Below are 18290 nucleotides of genomic sequence, written 5' to 3'. Positions count from 1 at the left end.
TTGCATCATTACTCGCCTGTCTTTTTTCTTATAGGTACAAGATTTTGCACTACATTAGGATTACTTGGGGCATCAATCATATAAGTAATTGGTTCAGGAAGAATCGGAGGTGTACTGACTTCCCTATTAGGCCGGTGGTGTATATTTTGTTTACCTAGCCTATCGGCTCTAATTTCTTTAGCAGAGCTCACAATATCTGTAGGGTACTCAGCCTCACTCACCCATATGAATATCATGAGCTTATCATGTAGCCTATTAAACATCTCCATCAAATTATGGTCTGATATAATTTCATATTATTGCATATTATACACATATTCAAAGGAAGGATATTTTGGAGTTAGTTTATTGAGTTTGCTGCTACTTCCCAGTACTCTATAATCAGGTCAATTAACATAATCTTATCAATGTCATCAATTATAACATTAACACCATGTCCCAAATATTGAAATTTTAGTACTACCGGATCATCCATTCTGCAAAATAATCAAAAACAACACCAACAACTTGTATAAGATTTCCCCTAAATTAAACTAATACGAAGTATTAATTACTCACAAATTCAATTCAAACATCAACCAAACCCTACAATGTTAAACTGAATACACAATATTTCATTAACAAAATCTTACAACTATTTATAGTGGACATGAATTTCATAATTGCACTAACAACACAATCCACCAGCAACAATAACAAACAAAATGATCAAACCTTTTCAAAATTGCATACAAAGTGGCCCCATACGAATCATACGGGGTCAAAATTGTATACCTTGCCTTTTATGCGATAATTATGCTCCAACTACCAACTCACAATACACTTTGCTTCAACAATTTCTGAATTTTGCTCAAAAAATAGAAGTAGCAATATCCTCTGCATATGACTCTTCGAAGGGAAAAAATGGTGACTGATGATGGCGGTGAATGAAAAATAAAAGTACAAATGCCTTTTGAAATGGTTTGTCAGAGCAATTAAAATAGGTTGGTGGGGGAGTGTTAAGTTATGGTCAATAATTCTCACTGTATATTCATTCACAATAAACGGCAGCCAATATAATATTATATATAGATGGAATACTTGGGGGGAAAGCCCTAATATTCCCTAAAGATCACAACTACCTAAAATATCACAATAATATCTAAGCATATCTTTTCACAATATTATCATATCATATAATTATCTCCAATACCCCCTCCTCAAGTTGGAGCATACGGATCACAGATGCCCAACTTGCAAAGTAGGTACTCAAATTTGGACTTCCCCAAAGCCTTGGTAAAGATGTCAGCCAGTTGAACTGTCGTAGACACATACGAAGGTTTTATAGTGCCGTCTGTAATCGCGTCTCGCATGAAATGACAATCTGCTTCAATATGTTTAGTTCGTTCATGAAACACAGGATTTTGAGCAATGTACAAAGCAGACTGACTGTCACAATAAAGTTGCATCCCATTTTCATGTTGCACGCCCAAGTCCCGAAGAAGCTGTTTCTACCACTTTAACTCACAAGTCACTGCTGCCATCAAACGATATTCTGCTTCTGCCGAGCTCTTAGACACCGTGTGTTGCTTTTTGGTCTTCCATGACACAGGAGATATACCAAGTAATACAAACCAACCAGTCAATGATCGTCGATTCAATGGACAGTTCGCCCAATCTGAATCACACCAACCTTCCAACTGCAGAGCACTATCAGATCTCAACAAAATACCATGACCTGGATTATTTTTCAAATATCTCACAACGCGCAAGGAAACCTCCTAATGCTCAACCCTCGGAGTCTGCATAAATTGGGATAAAATATGCACAGAATAGGCCAAGTCCGGCCTAGTGATTGACAAATAAATTAAGTGTCCTATAAGACGTCTATACCTTTCCACATCATGTAAAAAATCACCATTCGCCAGATCTAGCCTGTGGTTTTGCTCCATGGGAAAATCTGTGGGTTTTGAATCAAGCAAACCTGCTTCTGTAATAATATTTAAGACGTACTTTTTCTGACACATGAAAATTCCCTGCTTGTTTCGGGCTACCTCTAGCCCCAAAAAATATTTTAATATTCCCAAGTCTTTCATCTTGAAACAATTCCCTAAATATGCTTTGAAATTCAACATAGTAGACTTATCATTGCCTGCAACAATTAAATCATCAACATAGACCAACACATTAAGTTGCATTTTCCCTCTCGTCAGAGTAAAGAGGGAATAATCAGAATATGACTGTTTAAAGCCATAATTTTTTAAAGCCGTTGCCAATTTTGCAAACCAGCAACGAGGAGCCTGCTTTAAGCCATACAATGACTTCTTCATCCTGCACACTTTCCCAGAATTATTTTTGTCAAAACCAGGGGAAATTTTCATGTATACCTCTTCCTTCAAGTCTCCATGTAGAAAGGCATTGTGAACGTCCATTTGATGAACATCCCAATTCTTTACTGCTGCAACTGCGAGAAAGGTTCGAACTGTCACCATCTTCGCCACCGGAGCAATGTTTCATTATAGTCTAGTCCTTCAACCCGATGATGGCCAAAGATGACTAGTCTAGCCTTCAATCTCTGCAAATTTCCATGCTCATCGTACTTCTCTTTGTACACCCATTTGCTCCCAAGCGCCTTTTTACCAGGTGGTAAATCTTGTAGCACCCACGTGCCCTGTTCTTTAAGTGCTCGAATTTCATCGGCCATCACCTTTCTCCATCCTTCACGCTTCATAGCTTCTTTAAAATATTTCGGCTCAGTACTACCTGTAATTGCTGCAATGTATTTTCTATGTTTCACAGAAAACCAGTGAGAATAAACAAAATGTGTTATAGGATAGACAGTACTTGAGGAAGTTGGCGCGAGTGAACTCTGAGATGTGGATGGACTTTTATGCCGTATGGTGTGAGTCACAAAATCACGAAATTTAATTGAAGGGAACTTTGTCCGCTTCCCTTTTCCCATGTCATCATCATGCACCATCATCCTAGTACTCGTACTCCCCTCTTGCTGCTGTTCGGCCTCGGTGTGCACTTGCTGCTGCTGTTCGGCCTCGCCCCCTGCACCAGTGCCCGAAGGAAATCCATCGGGCTGACCAGACGCTGAGTAGGAGGGGTCATCGTGCTACCAGCGCCCGCAGACCCCCCATCATCGTGTGCGTGAGCTGGATGGGTGGGGGATTGCTCGCTGCCAGCACTCTCTTCCCTTGTCTCACTCTGAGCGTGCGGCTCCATCCCCCATTCATCATCACTAAAATACTCTTCCATCACAGGTACAACCCGAGGCTTAGGTGAGCTTTCAATTTCGGGTTGAAGATAAGGAAAATCACTCTCAAAAAACTACACATCCCGAAAAATAAACATTTTCTTTGTCTCCAAATCATAGACTCTCCATCCTTTCTTCTCGAAGGGATAGCCTAGGAAGACACATTTTCTACTCCGACTAGCAAATTTGTCACCTTTACTCCGTTGATTATGGGCATAGCACAAACAACCAAAAACCCGAATGTACTCATATGAGGGTAATTTATTAAATAAGACTTCGAAAGGAGTTTTATAGTCAAGCAATCTTGAGGGTGTTCTATTAATTAAATGACAAGCACCTTGCACACACTCCCCCCAAAATTTCAAAGGCAAATTTGCTTGGAACCGCAAGGCCCTAGCCACATTCAAAATATGTTGGTGTTTCCTCTCAACCCGCCCATTTTGTTGGGGTGTCCCAACACATGATGGCTCAAAAATTATCCCATTTCCGAAAAAATAATCTTTAAAGGAATTGAACTCTGTGCCATTGTCACTACGAACTATTTTTATGACTTGATTAAATTGACGTTTGACCATAGCAACAAAACTAAGAAACATAAACTCAACTTTAGTTTTATTACTTATCAAATAGGTCCACACACCACGAGAAAAATCATCTATAATAGTAAAAAAATAGTGAGCACCACAAGACGAAGGTGTCTTATAGGGCCCCCACAAATCCAAATGAACTAGCTCAAAACTACGACTAGCTTTATTTTTGCTAATTGGGAAACTACTCCTATGTTGTTTTGCCCGTGGGCATACATCACAAGGTTTATTTTTAATACTTCTACTAGAACTACTCACAACGGGAAGAGAACGTAGTACTTTTTCCGAAGGATGTCCCAATCTTTGATGCCATAACTCCAAGGAACCATCACCATTCACAGTCAATGCCTTCACCTCAGGAACACCACGGAAATAGTAAAGTCCATCCACGCGTTCACCCGCTCCAATCACCTTCCTCGTCGTTAGGTCCTGTATAACACAAAGATTGTTAGTGAATTGTAAGGAACAATTCGATTCATCACTTAATTGAGTCACAGAGATCAAGTTGCAATTTAATTGCGGCACAAAAAGGACATTTTTAATCATCAAACCCCCTTTTAAGGTCACGGTGCCAATTTGGGATGCATTGGCATATTTGTCGTCTGGTAACCCGACTGGGAAATTGGTCACATTCGTCACATTGGTCAAAAGAGATAAATCGCAGGTTACATGGTTTGATGCTCCTGTATCAATTATCTAAGCTGAACTATTCTTACCATGAAGCTTAGATTTCACTGAATTTAAATAATCCAACAGCTGTTGAACCTGCTTCGAAGACACCCCCGCAAGAGCAGCAGCGTCGGCAGATGTCGCTGAGCCTTGCGTGGGCTGATTTGCTAACTGCCTAGTGGTCTTGTTTGCACGGATTGGTGTCGAGCCACCTCTGCCACGACCACCAGTTCTGCCGCCCTTTGCTGTCACAGACCCGCCGCGTGCAGCACCTCTGCCACCTCTCCCACGGTCTTCCCACCATTCAGGATACCCAATAATTTGGAAGCACTCACTTTCATCGTGGACTTCCCTATTACAATGGTTGCACAATTTGTCCCTGTTGTCATGGTTTCGCTGCTTTGACGCACCATCATATTGGACTTTGAAAGCCATTGTATTTTCACGAGCGCGTGGAGGTTCAACACCACGCAACCTCTCAGTTTGAATAACTTGCTGATAGGCGTGATCAACACTCGGCAAGGGCTCTTGAGCCAGAAGCTGCCCTTGAATTGCGGCATAAGCATCATCTAGGCCAATTAAAAAATGATGAACATAATCATCTTCACGAATCTTCTCCACTTGAGCAATGATGTTGCATTTACAGGAACCACAGGAGCATGCCGGAACCGTAACATACGCAAGCAATTCATCCCAGACTTTGGACAGACGACCAAAGTAAACAGCCACAGATTCACTTGAGCCCTGCTTGCAATCTCCCAAGGCCTTCTTCAATTGGCACACATGAGTGCCACTGACGACACAAAAGCAATTCTTGAGGTTGTTCCACAAGAGACGTGCATCATCATATTCACCAATAGTAGACCGCACAATTGGATCCAAGGTATTTGACAACCAAGAAACCAACATAGAATGTACGGCCACCCAATCTTCTAATTTCTCTGAGTCACTTGGCTTCACGACCGAACCATCAATGAAACCATACTTTCTCTTCGTCTACAACGCGGTACGAACTACTCTTGCCCACTCGTCATAGTTCTCACCACGCAATTGAATTGGAGTGATAACATTCCCGGGGCCGTCACTTGAGCCGAGATGGTACGTCAAATCCACCTTAGTTTTGCCTCCATCACCGCCAGTCATGTTTCACAAGAATTGTAAAATTCACACAATTCCTCACAGAGAGTATACGAACTAGATATCGTAAAAAAAATTCGGATCTCAACTAGGCTCTTGATACCATGATAAATGGGGCTGGGCCACACCCATCACAATTCTCCACTTTATACGACCAAAGAGGTTCCACCTCAAAACCATATGGCAATGAGGGGAGTAGCCCCTTAGCCTTATAAAGTGGATATGACTTTCTCTTTTCTTCAATGTGGGATACACATCCCAATATTCCTCTTCACTTTTTATACTCTTTCAATGTGGGACAACACTTTCACTCACATGTGGATTTTCTCATGGGTTCAACACTCCCCCTCACATGTGAGTTGTCCATAATACTAGCCCAGATCACAACACAACCCAACCTGGCTCTGATACCATGTTAAGTTATGGTCAATAATTCTCACTGTATATTCATTCACAATAAACGGCAGCCAATACAATATTATATAGAGATGGAATACTTGGGGGGCAAGCCCTAATATTCCCTAAAGATCACAACTACCTAAATATCACAATAATATCTAAGCATATCTTTTCACAATATTATCATATCACATAATTATCTCCAATAGGGAGGGAAGTCGATTAAATGAGAACTTAACAATTATAATTCAATCATGATTAAGTTAAAAAGTGTTTTTAACCTTTTTAGTATTAGTAATGCCATGTTGTAGAAAATTATTAATTTTTAGGCTACCAATGATAATTAGAAAAAAGTTTGGCTACCACTGATAAAAAACAAAAGTTTGAGGCTACCATTGAGAATTTCCCATTTCATAATCTAGGGTTTGCTTTTCACAAAGAGCTCAAATTTCTCTCAGAGCTACCAAAGCCCTTCTTGCTCGCACAAAGCCTCATTTTTTGAGTGAATGGGAGCATTGGCTTTCATGATGATGGGGTAAATCATCCATTGATGTGTGTAATAATATATATAATGTGGACCAAAACTTGTTGATAATAATGTAGTTAATTACCCTATGTTCTGATGTGTGATGTTCAGTTATTTAATTTAGAACAAGTCTTCCTGTTTCTGAATTTTTATATATTGGGGTAAATCATCCATTGATGTGTGTAATTTCTGAATTTTTTAACGAAGCTTTTAGACTTTTAGTTCTTAGTATTACAATTGTTCTGTAGCAATAATCCTAAAAATTGTTATTGTTGCCTGCATGTAATACTTAGAAAGACTACAATTCTACTTTATGAGACTTTGGGTTTTATGTGATAATAGTGATTGGCTGTCTGACCAATACCCACTTTCCCCCTCTCTTCCCTAGTTCCCTTAAAAGTCTTCCTGTTCATGGGAGTCTTGGTTTTTTGTGAGTCAAATTTGGTTGTTAATTTGGTTGCAATATCCTTTAATGTTAGAAAGTGATTTTTCATGAAAGTTTGTTGATTTTATTTAGGAGAATATTCTACAAGGTTACGAAGTTTGATTTAATGATGATCCAAGTTATAGAATTTTTTTTTTTTAGGCTAAATAAACCTAGAGAGTTTTCTAGGCTAAGAAGAAGCATTTTAATAAAGCCAAAATTTCACATACTACATTGGACATTACACTGACCTGCCATCTTTCCTTAAGCTATTTTGTATCTCTATACTCGTAACTAATCTATGTGTTGGCCTATCATAATATTCATAAGCTCTACATGGTTTCCAAGAGCTCTTCATGTGTGCCTACCATTAATTTCATGACCTTGTCTATCAACTATTACTTGTTACTACAGATTGATTAAAATTGGATTTTACTTTTGCCCAACATGAGAATTTACAGCAATGAAAGTGTATTACTTTGTTTGGAACGTCTCAAATTTTAGTAGGTTGGACAGATCACAGATGTAAGTGTCAAAGGTTAACTTTTTGTAACATCAGAGCTTAGGTAGGAAAATCGAAAACTGTTATGTCTCTGATGTTACCTTATTCAGTGTGACCATTCCAATATAAGTAGTGGTCCTTAACAAATAGTGAAAATAGCTTTCATACACAGCATTATACCTCATTGTTCATAAAGATTTTCATAACAATCTTGCTGATTATCGTAATATTCAGTATTTGTTTTTTGGTAATGGTAGGAGTGTCATTGACAAAATGGGTAATCGAGTACGAAGAGCCTGTAGACAAGCTCCTGAAATTATGGTATTCAATAGTAACTGCAATGTTATCCTCAGTTAGAATATTCTTCTTGTTCTGCAATCCTTTCACTTTTTATTTTTATTAAAGTGTGTTTACGATGAATTACATGCCATTGTTATGCTGTGTTGAGGTTCCTTATCTTTCATTTCTTTTTATATGTAGTCCTTTGCCTGAAGTTCATAACTAAAATTTCCAAAATTATTAATGTTTTTTAATTGGATCTTTTATCAGTCCTTACTTAAACCAATAGGAAAGGATGGTCTGAACTCATGATTTTCTTATAATCTAAAAATCATGTCATATCATAATTATGAGAGGGTTGTGCAATTGATTTTAGAAAGTAGTAAAAGTTTTGGCTTCGTGTTCAATGAGACTCATGCAAGGGCAATCAAGTCTACTAGTGGAGATTAAGATGACTGCATTACTAATCCTGAAACTACTAAGTTGGCTGAAAAGCTTGAGGCTGGCATGGTGAATTACCTGTTTCTCATATTAAGAAACGAATTTTGTTTCTCCAGTGGCAGTTTTGAAATTATACATGCCTTGGGAATCGCGATTTTTGTTTTATTATAAATCCACTTGGGCTGACTGGCATCATGAGTTGTAAACGTTAGAAAACGTCGTTAAATCTAAATATCGAATACTTTACCTCTTGTGAGTGAAATAATTTTTACTAGGTAGTTTTACTGGCCGTAGCTTTGCCGATCTTCAGGCGAACTCCTCCTACGCTCCTCCTCCATTGGTCGTTGTTTCCAGATTGAAGCACGACCCATTAGAAAGGTAAGTGATTTTCTCTGAGCATACTTAATTTGATTCGATTTCGACTGAATGTTGTCGATCGATTTAGGTCTACCTTCAAATAGAATATTTCTACATTCATACAATCCCTAATTTATCCATGAAAAAACTAAAATCAAAGAATCATTTCAATCGGATTTCACGGGCAAACAATTGGGCATTCATTCTAACTTTGAATTTCCGATTTAACGTACCTAGCGTCGTACCGCCCATAGACTAATACCTTCACAAAAAGTCGACCAACCACCACCGTTTTCAGTATCACCTTACCAGATCGCACATAGTCACTTCTCCAGTACGCCGCCGTATGACTAGGGGCAGAGATCTGACCACCAACTGTTATGGGTAAATTTCGGTAAGTCAAAGTCAACGCAAGTCAGCCAGGGTCCACGACGAGGAGTAAGCATCGATGATTAGAGCCCAGACTCGACGGACGAAGTACGAATAACAACCTCCCTATTTTCGAGGAGGTGGTAAGCTTCAAGGACTCGGTCTTTTGCCAGCTAAGTTAAGCCGTTAGTGGGCTGAGTTGAATACCAGCAGTCAAGGAGATAAATCCGAATATCAAGGGGAGCATCTTATCACTTTGCAACGGCTACAGCAAACCCTAAAAGTCATCTATATAAGGGGAAGCCACCATCGACATTAGACACACTGCAACTTAGCTACTAAAATACATTGATCATACATTGTAATCTCTTTCGTTCGATATTTTACATAGTGAAAGTTTGGTAGATCCTCATTCTACCCGCGGTTTTTACCTTCTTTGGGTTTTCTGCGTCACCAATTCCTTGTGTCATTTCTTTGCTTTCTTATTGCTTTCATTTAAGGTTTTACTTTAGTTAATTCGTAACCTAGATTTTGCTATTCAATCCCACTTGACAAAATTTAGCATAAACAATTTGGCGCTGTCTGTGGGGATACAACTAGGTAAAACCCCAAATCCCAAACCCAACCTTCGATATGGCATCTGATGATATGACCCTCGAGCAGATGAGAGAGGCCTATGAAAAAACCAAGGCCGACCTCCTCGCAGCCCAGGAATCCAACGAACGTCTCAGCAAAGAGAAGGAAGCGTCAGCATCTGATGCAGCTACCCTCCGACAACAGCTGGAGTCCGCTTAGAACAACCGTCGTCGACGCCTAAGGCAGCTGGATATCATACCGCGTATGCGTCCGTTAGAAGTGCTGGACTCCCCGCATGATACCGATACAGAGACTAGTGGCGACGAAATGGATGTTGAGGCCTAGATCCCGAACAGCGCGCAGCAAGGAAGCTTCCAAACTCCAGGGGGCGAGCAACAGACTAATAATCGTGAGCCGAACCAGACTGAACTCCTGCTCTAGAGGCTGATCTCTCTAGAGAGGCAAAACTCCAAAGTGTTGACCATGATGAAGAGGATGCCAGGTGTCCCGATCCCAGTCCAGAGAGAAGCCCCCACGGATTCGCAGTAACCCCGTTCAGTGATGAGTTATCCAGGGCTCGCATTCCCAGAAGATTGTCGCTGCCAACGTTCACTTCGCTTTATGATGGCACAACCTGTCCAGAGCAGCATGTTGAGTACTACAAGCAGCGGATGTGGCAAGCTTTAATTCCGTTCGAGTGCTGGGAAGCATGCATGTGCAAATATTTCGGCGCGACGCTGACTGGTCCTGCCCTCAAATGGCTCGGCAAACTTGAACCAGGTAGTATCACTAGCTTTGCTATGTTAATTAACAAGTTTTATTCCCATTTTAAAAGCAGCAGACAGTTCGACAAGCAAACAAGCGACCTGTACCGGATCGTCCAAGGGCCGAAGGAGAGCATCAGGACCTATTGGACCAGATTCAACAAAGAGAAAGTCTCAATCAAGAATGTCGACAACAGGACTGCCATTGAAGCCTTCCATCGAGGACTGCATACCGACTCGGATCTATACAAGGACATAGTCAAGTATCCCTGCTCAACATTTGAAGAGGTCCGGACGAGAGCGGTGGCCCAGATGCGCTTCGACGAGGATGTTGTCAATCGCAGCTCCAGCCATAGCGTCAGAAGCTCAACTAATCGAAAGGCTCAACGCAGTCAGCGTGGATCATGGCCACATCAGCCCTACGAAACCTCAGGTAAATCACGGTTTGTTAATAGTGTGCAGGAAGGACAGGTCGCCGATGCACCAGAATACCCAGAAATATCAGAATATGGGTTCGACGTCGACGTGGTAGCAGTTGTGAACGCGCTGGAGCCATTAGGAACAAGGTCCGCTGGACAATGAAGAGAACCAAGCCGAACACAGAGAAGGATATGAGCACGTGGTGCGAGTTCCACAGCGATCATGGGCACAAGACGAAAGACTGCTATGCTTTGCGAAGAGAATTGGTCTTCCAGCTAAAGAGAGGCAACCTTAAGCATCTAATGGGATAAAAGAAGGGCAGCGCAACCAGCGACGCCAAAGCCGATTCAACAAGCAGGCCGCCCAAACCACCTGCACCTACGGTAGTAGTTAATGTTATTTCTGGTGGTTCAGATATTTGTGGACTAACCTATTCTGTAGCTAAATGAATTACAAAGATGTCGTCAAGCGATCCTGCCATTCTAGAAGAAGCAAGAGATCCTTTGGAAAAGAAGCTCGAAGCAATGGTCATCACTTTCGACGACGACGATGTCAACAACATCAATAGAGAGCATGAAGACTCCCTGGTCATTTCATTGATGGTTGGGAATTGTCTGCTTAAAAGGGTGTTGGTCGATGGGGGGAAGCTCCGCAAATGTCCTATTCGGAAGACCATGGAAGAGATGAGGTTGAAAGATAGCGACGTCGTCAGAAGGTCAACAGTACTTGTCGGTTTCAGTGGCGAGACGATGTCAACTCCCGGAGACATAACCTTACCCACCTATGCTGGCGGCCTAAACCCTCAAACCAAATTTAACGTCGTAGATTGTCCTTCAGCCTATAATGTCATCATGGGCAGATCATGGATCCACAAATTAAAAGCCATCCCTTCCACCTATCATCAAACCCTCAAATTTTCAGCTCCCTGGGGAATCCAAGAAATTAAAGGAGAACCCCGTGAAGCCAAAAACTGCTACAAAACAACCTTGAAACCATGCATGAAGTCCACCTAGCAATTACAGAAAGGCCCGACACCAGACAATCTTTACGACCTAGACATCGACGAAATACCCTTGGACCTTGAAAAACCAAATCAAACCGTCCGTGTCGGAGTCAACTTAGCACCTGAACTCAAAAACACCATCCTAGCCTTTCTCCGAGAGAACAAAGATTGTTTCGCCTGGTCGCATGAAGATATGACGGGAATAGATCCAAGCGTCATCTCGCATAAGCTAAATGTCGACCCAAATCACAAGCCTGTGAAGCAGAAGCGTCGAAAGTTCGCCCCAGAACGAAATAAAATCATCAACGATGAAGTGCAGCAGCTGATCGACACAGGGAAAATAAGAGAAGTAAAATATCCAGATTGGCTTGCAAATGTCGTCGGCGTCAGCAAGAAGAATGGCAAATGGAGAGTATGCATCGACTTCACTGATCTTAATAAGGCATGCCCCAAAGATCCATTCTCGTTGCCGCACATCGATGCCATGGTAGATGCAACAACAGGTCATGAGCTCTTGACGTTCATGGACGCCTACTCTGGATTTAACCAAATTCTCATGCATCCCGACGATCAGGAAAAGACGGCCTTCATGACAGATAGAGGTATATATTGTTATAAAGTTATGCCTTTTGGATTAAAAAATGCAGGTTCGACATATCAGAGACTCGTCAACAAAATGTTCAAAGACCAGTTAGGCGACACAATGGAGGTGTATATCGACAACATGCTGGTAAAATCCAAAAAATCCGAGGACCACGTCGACCACCTCCGTCAAACATTTGAGGTTTTGCGAAAGTACGGTATGAAACTTAACCCTACTAAGTGTTCTTTTGGAGTATCTGCTGGTAAATTTCTTGGGTATGTCATAACGCAAAGGGGAATTGAAGCTAGTCCCGACCAAGTCAGGGCCTTAATAAATATTCAATCCCCCCAAAACGTTAAAGAAACCCAGAAGTTGACAGGACGAGTGGCAGCATTAAATCGCTTCATATCTTGATCGTTGAACAAATGCCATCTTTTTTATAATGTTTTACGAAAAAATAAAGGCTTTGAATGGACCGACGATCATGAGAAAGCATTACAGGATTTGAAAAAATATTTAATGACGTCGCCCCTCTTGTCGAAACCAAAAGCTAACGAGCCTTTGCAGTTATACATTGCCGTTAGTGCCGTCGCCGTCAGTGCTGTTCTGACCAGAGAAGACGACGAGCTGGGCAGTTACCAGTTTACTATGTAAGTAAAACTCTACTCCCAACCGAGGTAAGGTATTCATCTCTTGAAAAACTCGTTCTTGCTTTGGTTACCGCTGTTAAAAAGTTAAGGCATTATTTTGAAACCCACCACGTAGTGGTGATGACTAACTATCCAATCAAGTCTATTTTGAGCAAACTAGAGTTAACAGGTCGTATGGGCAAATGGAGCATTTCGTTGAGCACATTCGACATTGAGTATCAATCCCGAAGAGCAATAAAGTCACAAGCTTTGGCTGATTTTGTGGCTGACTTTAGCCCCGATCTACAGGCCGCAGCCGACAAGGAAGTGGAAGAAATAAATAACGTCGACAAAGAAAGCAAATGGATTCTGTTCATCGACGGATCGTCCAATCAACGTGGAGCTGGCCTAGGAGTCGTGCTAAAGTCGCCACAAGGGGACATGATAGTGCGATCCATATCTTGTGATTTTAAAGCAACAAATAACGAAGCAGAATATGAAGCATTAATTGCAGGAATGGTCGTCGCCAGGGACTTGGGGGAAACAACCATTGACATATACAGTGACTCCCTCCTCATCGTCAGTCATATGACAGGAGACTTTACAGCAAAAGACTCAAAAATGACAGCCTACCTTGAAGTAGCCAAAGAAAAAGCCAAACACTTTAATCCTTTCACAATCCAACAAATCCCAAGAGACCAAAACTCCCAAGCCGACGCACTTGTAAACTTAGCCTCTGCACTCAAATAGACCACCTTTACATCGATCCCCTTAGTCCACCTACAAAACCCTCTGTATCCACAAAAGCAATCCTTCCCGTCGACAATGACAACGACTGGACCAAACCCATCATAAATTACCTCACCAACAACACCCTTCCCAACGACAAAACAGAAGCTCGGAAACTAAGATACAAAGCCTCCAGATACCATGTTACTAACGAAGTCTTGTTCCATAAATCAGCGTCAGGATTATCACAAAGATGTATCCAAAGCCATGAACAACAATCTATCCTCAGCCACTTGCACGACAGCATATGCAGCAGTCACGTTGGGGGCAGAGGACTAGCCACACTCGCAAAGAGACAAGGCTACTTCTGGCCAACACTCCATGAAGACGCCGACCAGTACGTTGCCAAGTGTGATAGCTGTCAACGATTCGCCAACACAGTCCACAAACCTTTAGAATCCTTGCACCAAACCTTGTCTCCATGGCCTTTCATGAGATGGGGGATGGACATCGTCGGAAAGCTACCTGCTGCACTAGGACAAAGAGTTTACATGTTAGCACTAACAGATTATTTCTCCAAGTGGATCGAGTCAATTTCCTTGAAACAGGTGACGGACAAAGAAGTTATTTCGTTCTTATAGACTAACATTATCTACAGGTTCGGCATTCCGTCGGTGATAGTCTGTGACAACGGGTCACAGTTTATTAGCGACAAAACTCGTTTATTTTGCAGGAAATTTCGAATAGAGCTAAGGACATCGACGCCAAGATATCCTCAATCTAATGGACATGCAGAATCCAGCAACAAAGTCGTCATGAACGCCATCAAAAAAAGGTTAAAAGCAGCAAAAGGCAGGTGGGCCGACGAGCTCCCAGCCGTTCTATGGGCCAACCGAACGACGCCAAGATCTGTGACAGGACAAACGCCTTTCTCCCTCGTCTATGGTTGCGAAGCCGTCCTCCCAGTGGAAGTCGATTTTCCGACGTCCCGATTCGGCTTGATGTCGGAAGACAGAAATCAAGAAGAAATGGAGAACAACTTAGACGCAGTCGAAGAGCTGCGAGAAGCAGCCCTAATCAGGATGGTAGCGCAGCAGCAAATCGTCGCAAGAAGCTTCAACAAGAATGTCAAAGCGAAAACGTTCCAGTTAGGTGACTGAGTACTAAGAAAAGCGTTCCAAAACACAAAGGATCCTACCGACGGCAAGCTGGCCCCCCCATGGGAAGGCCCGTACGAGATCACACAAGTCATCGGCAACGGTGCCTATCGATTATGTGACCAGCAAGGTAAACCTGTTCCAAGAAGTTGGAACGCAACTCATCTCAGAAATTACTACTTCTAAAGTGTTTAAAGAGTATTCGTCGACGATAAGGTAACATCTCCGATCTTACAACTGATTTATTTACATTTGATTATTTCTTTTCACTAAGAGTTCTGACTTAAGCATCGGAGGGCGGTACTCTAACCATGTTGGTTTTGCAGAACATCGATCGACGAAACACATAGCGACGAAACAGAGAACTCAGGTCATGACCTAAAATCGCGACAAACGACATAAAGACAATCGACGTCGGCTACACTGACATCCTTCAAAGAGATGAGGAAAGCCGTCGTTCAAACAAAAACATCGAAACGAAATGAAGCCCGGGCGAATCTGACCTTAGCGTCTGACGCCAAACACCCGACACCTGAACTACGAACTTAGTCTTCAGTGTTCAACGTCGACGCTGGGACACAAGGGGCATTGGCAAACAATGAAGGCCTAAACTCGAGTTTACACATGTCACAAAAAGCCTTCGACGAATGCATTGTACAATGACAATTTGTTGAATAAAAATTTAATTTTACTATGTTTTTTGCATTGTTTAATTTACTTCAAGCATTTTTTGCAAAAATCTTTTCAAGAGTTTGTTCTTGTCAGCACCTCAGTTTTTCTGTGTCAAACTAAAAGCTCCTTTCGTTTCTTTTTCTTTAACTTAAAAGTTTTTGTTCAAATTGTTCCTTCACCTCACATTTGCTTACTATACACAGAACAATGAAAAAGACAACGGATGAAACAAAGGGAAATACCATAATGAAAGTTATGACAAAAGTCACAACGACAGTCAAAAGAACCACTTGCCATCAAGTGGATCACAAAGCAACAAAATCCAAACCAGAAAATCCAACAGTTACGACAAGAAACATCCAAGTAAGAAACTAAAGCAGCAAAGTACGAGACAAAAGAAGAAATACATAACAAAAAAAACCATCACAAACGATGGCCTTCATATATCAGCACCACTGTCAGCATCGCCCTCAGCATTTAATCCCTCGACGACATCCTCCACAATCTCGTCGACGGGAGTATTATTATCTCCGATGCCTTCACAAATTGATGGCTGCGTTGTAGCCTCGTCGGTAGTAGGAGGAACAACGTTCGATGGGTGAGGCTCTGACTCTGCGGTCGAAACGATTGCAGCGTCCTCTCCCAGCTCGGCAAGAGTCCCTCCATTGGCCAAGAAGCGATCAATATCTTCCTGAGGACGCCACTTTGTAGCCTTCCCATCCAGGTACTCCTTCATCAGCTGAGCCCTCGCTTGATCTCCAATTCAGCACTCTCATTCAAAGCGTCGTCCAGTTCCTTCTTGACTGACGAAAACTCTTCATTCACCTTCGACAATGCCTCATCTCGATCCTGGATAATCACAGCCTTGTCATCCAATTGCTAGGCATGCTCCTTCAGTTGCTTAGCTTGGTCCTTCAGCTGTTGGGCTTGCTCCTTTATTTTCTCGCTTGCTCCTCCATCTTCTTCGACTGCTCATTTAGACGGCTCTCCAGTTCGTCCACCTTCTTGGCTGCGGCGTCGAACTCTTTTTTCACAGTTATAAATTGCCTCGTCGCAGTCTTCATCTTGGCCTCACTATTCTTCGAAACATCATCTAACCTCTTCATCTCTTTAGCAAGCCCGATCACCCTTTCCCCCAAAACCAGAGAATTTTGCAAACACTGTCCAAAATTAACAAACCCCAAATTACGACCTAAATATACACTGCCAACCCAAAAGGAGCCAAAAGAAAGAAACTTACGTAGAGATAAACGGAAGCAGCCTCCGACGCAATGTCCAAAGTAGAAGTCCCAGCCAATTGCTCTCGGGAACCTGGAAACAATAATTGGTTCAACTGGGGGAACATAGGCTAATGGGTCTCCTTGGTAAGAATGAGAAAATCAGTAGGAAAGCGCATCTCCACGTCTTGAGGCACTGGAGCATCGTCTGTCTTCTATTGTTTATGCGTAGGAGATGACGCCACGTGAATCACAGCAGTTGTGTCGCCAACTTTCTGCGGCGACAGAGTGCGAGTTGTTCTTTCCGATCCACCGCAGACGATGGTGACGCCTCCTAAGGTGGCAACCCACGCTTCCTCCTCATCCGTGCGTCCTGCTCGGCCTGTGATAGATTTCGTCCACGACGACCGCCTTGTGCAGCAGATTCTGACGGAACTGAACACATCGAACAACGAATATACATATGAACAATGTACAACGGCATCGACAATCGAAATGAAGAATGACTTACGAGTAGACATCGTTTCCTCGGAATCCTCGACTCTCTGAGGGGTGCTTGGTAATTCCCTATGTTTCTGGCCTGACGATTCGCCAAGAGTGTGTTTCGTCCTCTCAAAGGTCATTTCCGCGTGCCTTACCTCAAGAATCCGCTTTACCTTCGACGATGATGACTCCGTTGGCTCAAGAAAGTCAAGATTCAGACCTGCACAGTCAGAACCAAGATCAAACATTCATAAAACCTTAGTTCTAGAAATCAATCACAAAGAAAGAATACTTACCCTCCACTGGCCATCCTTTCATCAACCACTTTCGGTCAAAACCCAGTGATGTCTTTTTGACGAAAACAAAGTAATTAGCCCAATCCCTGTCATTACAATCGGTATTCAAGACCAACTGTTCCCCCTTCTTATGAAAACTCACAAAACCATCCTTTCTCATCTTTATCTCATACGCCTCAGTTAAGTCCTCCAAAGTAAAGGGGTCATCCCAATTTTTGGTAACCTCCTCCAAAACCGACAAGATTCTCCAGCCATACGACATCAATTGCCTAGGGCTCAACCCCAGCACCTCGAAAAAAGATTTAGTTAAAGGCTTAAACGGAAATTTAGCCCTTGTCTCCAAGAACGGATACCTAAAGAACACGACGAAGCCCTTAAGGCAATTCTCCACTTTCTTGCCTTTGCCCGGAACGTGGACAAAGACAGTCTCAGGAAGCCCCGCCATTTTTATAAAGCCCTCCATCATGTCGGGCGTCATCAGCGACTCCGCCCTAGTCATCGTTCTCCTCTGTGAAACAACCGTTCCTCTCTTTTCAACAACTCGAAGTGAAAACCTAGATCTAACTTTAGGAATTTTACTTGACATTCGCCTAAAATTAACTAAGTAAACATAAATTTGAAGTAATCACTTGAAAATTAAAGTTGCTGAGAGCTAGAATCGAAGAATCGCCGCCGCTCACTACCTTAAGGTTCGCCGGAAAACTTCTGTGTGAAGGGAAGAAGAAGAAGAGAGAGAAAGAAGAGAGAGAGGAAGTACAGTAATTTTAGGGAAGCTGGAAACGTGTAGCAGTAATAAAGGCTTGAAATGACGGTTAATTGAAGAAGTGGGA

The 18290-nt window shown here is 42.2% G+C and overlaps 2 protein-coding genes across 2 annotated transcripts; one reads left to right on the top strand and one right to left on the bottom strand.

Moving 5' to 3' along the window:
* Positions 1-2464: 2464 nt before the first annotated feature.
* Positions 2465-5406, bottom strand: LOC145581181 (uncharacterized). Its single transcript, XM_081638236.1, has 4 exons — positions 4594-5406; positions 4108-4257; positions 3119-3315; positions 2465-2765 (listed from the first exon to the last, which is right to left on the bottom strand). The coding sequence occupies exons 1-4, from the start codon at positions 5404-5406 to the stop codon at positions 2465-2467; spliced, it is 1461 nt and encodes a 486-aa protein (XP_081494362.1).
* Positions 5407-11149: 5743 nt separating this feature from the next.
* Positions 11150-11704, top strand: LOC145581180 (uncharacterized). Its single transcript, XM_081638235.1, has one exon. It carries the CDS (start codon positions 11150-11152, stop codon positions 11702-11704), a length of 555 nt encoding a protein of 184 aa, XP_081494361.1.
* The last annotated feature ends 6586 nt before the right edge of the window (positions 11705-18290 follow it).

Source organism: Chenopodium album, chromosome 15, assembly GCF_948465745.1.
Source record: "Chenopodium album chromosome 15, dcCheAlbu1.1, whole genome shotgun sequence".
Classification (NCBI taxonomy): domain Eukaryota; kingdom Viridiplantae; phylum Streptophyta; class Magnoliopsida; order Caryophyllales; family Amaranthaceae; genus Chenopodium; species Chenopodium album.
This window is presented reverse-complemented; position numbering and strand designations above follow the sequence as displayed.